The sequence below is a fragment of the Trachymyrmex cornetzi genome, unplaced genomic scaffold (genome assembly GCF_001594075.2).
Source record: "Trachymyrmex cornetzi isolate Tcor2-1 unplaced genomic scaffold, Tcor1.1 scaffold1745, whole genome shotgun sequence".
Taxonomy (NCBI): Eukaryota; Metazoa; Arthropoda; class Insecta; order Hymenoptera; family Formicidae; genus Trachymyrmex; species Trachymyrmex cornetzi.
Window position 1 is genome coordinate 51,559 of NW_017296359.1, and position 5,598 is coordinate 57,156.

Consider the following 5,598-nt stretch of genomic DNA (forward strand, 5'->3'; position numbering starts at 1 on the left):
ATTTTCTGATCTCTTTCTCTCTGTAGCTAAATTTTTAGATATTTCAGCAAAACTATTCTTTCCGTACAGAATTGACATCTCTTATTATCTTATAAACGAAACAAAAGCAACATGTAATATAATTGAATAATAACGTAAATTAACGAATAGTAAAATATTATAGTCAATCAAGTTTAAAATTATTATATTATAATATATTGACGCAAATAATTCGATCAAAATGTCAAACGGAAAAACAAATTTTCCTGCAGTAGCTCTCTCTCTAATCTTGGTTTATTAAAATATATTTGCTGCCATAACTATAAAGGAGGCTTACCGGATTTTTTACGTAAATGATGGAACCTTTCTTATAGTATTAATTTAAATAAAAATCAAACGTTAATTTTAAGCTAAATTAATGGAAAAATATTAAAAATTGCAAAAATCAAATATCGACGAAATTGTGTTACTTTGATGCAATTTTCAACATGTTTTCATCAGATCAGTTTGAAATAAACGTTTGCGAATAATTCAGCACATCAAAAAGTATACAAGAAAACATGCATAAAAAAAGATTTCATTTTGGCCAAAATCCAATAATTTTACCCATTTTCCTTTATAGTGAGATGATTTGCTGTTGCTGCTATAATATAGGTACCATAGCTAAGACCTAAGACATTAGTTATAATATTTATATTTTAGTTGTTCATATTTTACACCTACCATTTAGTTACCACACACAATTTTTATTTACGGCAGCTATTTTTTTTCTGTGCAAAATAACAGACAATACAGGGTATATACAATGAACTTTCGGGATATTTTATTGTGTTAAAAATCAGATAATATTGATACGACGACCCAATCTTTGTTATTTATGCCATATATAGGGTAGGATATTATGAGCACCTTAAGAACACATTTTGATATATCTATCAAAGAATAAAAAACTCTTAATACCCACCTAGTGCTCATATTACCCTCTAAGTAGGATAATATGAGCACAGGAATTTTCTTGTATGAAATTATATAGAAATGAAAGATTGGTGTATATGCATATATATATATATATTTGTAAAAGTAACATTTTTGGTAAAAATAACACATTTCCATGAAAACAAACATTCCTCAGGAAGAGTTCATGATTGCTGTCCGGATGGTATTGAATTCAACATTTTTTCCTTCAATAAAAATTTTTATACACAGATTTTCGGCACTCCAATGGATTTATCGTTATCTCCAATAATAGCCAACATAGTAATGCAAAACCTAGAAATAGGACGATTTACACGGTGCTGCTTTCATTCGCTTTGAGCAAACTTCTTAATTCGTCAGCAAATTCGCTAATGAAAACTTCTTCTAGACGTTCGTTTTTTATTCATTAGCGTCAAATATTTTGAAGAAATAGACGCTAGCGTACAATAGTCGCTGCAACTAGCGGTAATGAAGTTGAACCATGTTTAACTTTAACGCTCTCGCCAAGCGAATAGCTGAGCGAGTGAGGACGGCCATTTTCAAAAGTCATGGCGCCACGAAAAGACGCTATAAAAGTTGCTGTTATACTTTGTGCACGGGCATTGCAAGCTGAAATTCGCAATTCTATAATAAAACGGAAAAAAAAAGAATGTGGGTCCGCAAATGGATTCATAGGAGACCAGTTCTAAGTGCATCAAATAATCTTTTCAAGGAGTTGGCATTGGAAGATCCAGTCGCGTATCATAAAGTATTGCGATTAACACGTGAAAAATTTGAGGAGCTTTTGGAGAAAGTACATCCACTTATTCAGAAAAAAGATACTCAAATGCGTCCTGCTATTCCATCTCGGACTAAATTGGAAATTACTCTTCGGTATCTAGCTACAGGGGACTCATATCAATCTCTCGAATTACTCTTCAGAGTTCCAGCCTGCACTATTTGCACATTTCTGCCAGAGGTTCTTGATGCAATCAGGCAAGTATCATGGGATTATCTAAAGGTAAGTCTTAAAAAATGTATAAACTGAAAAAGGGTTTCCTAAATCTTAATACATATTTATTTGAATAGTACTAATTGTAAGTAAATATTTACTTACAGTAAATAAACATTTATTCAATAAACAAATAATTAAATCGGATTACTTGAAAAAATTATAGATTATTCTAAAACGCATCTAAAAATAATACAAAAAATTACAATCCCCTTAGAGAGACAATCTAAGATTTTATTTTAAAAATCATTATGTTATAATTTTGAAATAAATATTAATTTTTTAAGGAAGAAAAAAATGTGACTTTAGGAATATATTTTTTCACATTTTTATTTTTAAATTGATATTACAATTTTTCCATGCCTGAAAAATATAATGTAGTTTTAAGCACAATATATATCAAATTTTATTGAGAAAACTATCTCTATTCACACTGGAATGTTTAACAGAAAACGTATTTCTTTGATTAAAAAAAGAAGTGTTTTTATTTTGATGATAAAAGAAACGATATTAAAAAAAAATTAATAATTAAAATCTTGTACCATATTAAATAGAGAGAAGTTTTAATACTCTATTGATTAAAAAATATCAAGGTTGAGAAAGTTGGAACAACAAATCAGATTTTTGCAAAAAAAAATTATCTAACGATTCAGTTCACATGCTTTTATAAAAGAAACATCTTTTCTACTATTTAAACATGTCAAACGTGCAATGTCGTCTTTGTTATCAATAGTTTTATTGAGATCGATGATCTGATATGAATGTCATAGAGTTATCTTAATTTTCACTAATCTTATCGAGATCCATGATTTGCTTCGATGTAGAGTCATCTTTATTTTCATCAGTAAGTTTATCGAAATCGATGATCTACTTGGATGTAGAGTCATTTTTATTTTCGTCAGTAAATTTATCGAGATCTATGATTTGCTTGGATGTAGAGTCATCTTTATTTTCATCAGTAAATTTATCGAGATCGATGATCTGCTTGGATGTAAAGAAATTTGGCAATATCGAGGAATGTGAAGAATAAGAAAGATGGTGGTGAAAGAAGAGAATGTTATGGTAGATGGATAGGAGGATGTTGTGGTGAATGGACAGGAGGTGAATAGGAAATGGGATATCATGATGAAGAAGGAGAAGGATATGGTGATGGAGAGAAATATGGTGATGTAGAGGGGACAAAATGTGGTGATGGAGAGGGTGAAAGATATGGTGAACAATGACTTAGTGATTGACTAATACTTGTGTGGGGAGTAGAAGGCTTAGAATGATAGTTGGGAACAAATGAAGAATATCTCGATGCGTCTTGTGAAGGAAATCAATAATAAGATGAAAGAAATAGTTTAGGATTATATTGCGAGCCAGACAAAGATTTCATGACGTTTGTAATAACGTCTTGAATTTCTCCTCTAAGCATGACAGACCAAATGGGAGGCAAAGAATTGAGTTGAGTAGCTATGTATCGACCAAATTGGTCGTTTTCATTTTCTTCATTTGATAGCTTACAAATAATATCGTCAAGATACTTCATAGCATTTTGTACATCATTATCGATAGTTGGACTTGTCGGTTGCTACCTCTTTAATTTTTTTTTTAACTTGCTTATATTTATTGATTTTTTCTAACGTATCACTCGATATGTTCCGTCTATCACCTTCATCATCTTTTCTTTGCTCTGGAATATTACCTGTTGTCACATCTGAGATATTACTCCCTTCTGTGGAAGTTTCAAAGTGTTGGATGACTTCATCACAATTTTCCAATTCATCAAAAGACTCGCCTTGAGATTCCTTTGTTGGACGATTACAATCTTCATCCTGTTAATGAATAAGAGATATTTTATTATTAAGTGTACAACTTTGCTTCTGCCGTTTTCCTATAGATGGCTTTAGCGGTAAGTGGTGGTCGAAATAAATAGATCATAGACGTGAAGAAGTAACAAATTGGATTGATTCGTGGATCGCCTCAAAAGATGACCAGTTTTTTTCGACGCGGGATTCGTATACGCTGCCCGAAAGATGGGAGAAAGTAGTGGTCAGCGATAGACAATACTTTGAATCATAAATGTATAATCAGTTTTTTACAATAAAGCCTCGAATTCCGGAAAAAACGGCGGAAGCAAAGTTGTACACCTAATATATAATTAAAAAATTTATATTTTCTTATTTGTAAAAAATTCACATTATTTTCTTTCAGCCGCCATCTACACCAGAGAAATGGAAACGCATAATGAATAGATATGAGACACGATGGAACTTTCCCAATTGCGCAGGCGCCATTGACGGAAAATATATCGAGATAATACGCCCAGCCAATAGTGGCTCTAAATTTTTTAATTACAAAGGCACTTACAGCATTGTTTTATTTGCTATGGTAGATGATGATTACAATTTTACGTTCGTTGATATAGGAGCAAATGATCGAACAAGTGATAGTGCCGTTTTTAAAGATTCGAAACTTAATCAGGGATTAGAGAATAAGTCAATTGGTCTCCCAGAAAATGCAGTGATTGTTGGAGATGACGCATTCCCTTTGCGTACCAACCTCTTGAAACCTTACAGCAGGAGATTACTTACTGAAAAAGAACTTATTTTTAACTACCGATTATCTAGAGCAAGACGTATTTCTGAAAACATTTTTGGCATATTTGTATGGAATTTGGTGATTTTTACGATCAATAAATCAGACTCCTGACAGGGTGGATAAAATTGTTTGGGCTGCATGTGCAATCCACAATTGGCTCAGGAAGACTTCTGCATCAATGTACTTACCACCCAAGTAAGTTGATACAGAAGATATTACTACTAAAGATATTATTCCAGGACAGTGGCGAAGTCAAGCGAAAGAGTTTGAACACATTAATTTAAAAGGTTCTAACAATTATAGTTTTGATGCAGAACAAGTCAGAAAGCGATATGCTGAGTATTTTGTTGAAGAAGGAACACTTTCGTGACAGTTAATGAAAATTGGAAAGAAACTTTAACTGTAATATGATGTTATGTATACCTTTATCTCTGTTTATGATAGAAAACTTTTTAGCGTGAGTCCTAGAGTTGATCCTAATTTCATTTTCTTTGCATTGCATTAGATTGCTAAATAATAACAGAGTATTAAATAGCTCTGATTCATTAATCAAAGGTTTTTTCTGCGAGACCAAATGACTTTCTAATTATTTCCAATTATATAAAAAAATAAATAAAACTTACTATCATATTCGATGATGATTGCCTTGTACTGGTGACTTCTCGTAGAAAAAAATCTGCTTGATCATACCAAGTTAATCTTGGAACATACAAAGAATCTGGATCTGTTCCACTCTTTTTGCTTGCTGTTGTTTACTTTCTTAAATTCCTTCCTGTACGTATCTTTAATACTCTTAAATCGTACTATAAAAATAAAAACAAAGCCTCAACAAATGTGTGTCACTAGTTATATTATTTAAAAAATTGTTTTTATCTTATTAAATTATTGTAAATTTTTACACAATCTTTGATTTTCTTACGAAAAGAAAAATATCATTTACAATAATGGCACACTTTCATTTACTACGTTTACATAGCACGCCCCAGGTAAGGTTTGCCGACTCTCAACCGATGTTGAACGTTGGGCCGACGTTGGCGAATTCACGGCAAACCGACAGTCATTAATCGAAC

General features: G+C 31.8%; 1 protein-coding gene across 1 annotated transcript; it reads left to right on the forward strand.

Annotated features, from left to right (window-relative positions):
* The first annotated feature begins 1,603 nt into the window (after window positions 1–1,603).
* LOC108759237 (uncharacterized) lies at window positions 1,604–4,639 on the forward strand. Its single transcript, XM_018504584.1, has 2 exons — window positions 1,604–1,954; window positions 4,142–4,639. Exons 1-2 carry the CDS (start codon window positions 1,604–1,606, stop codon window positions 4,637–4,639), a joined length of 849 nt encoding a protein of 282 aa, XP_018360086.1.
* The last annotated feature ends 959 nt before the right edge of the window (window positions 4,640–5,598 follow it).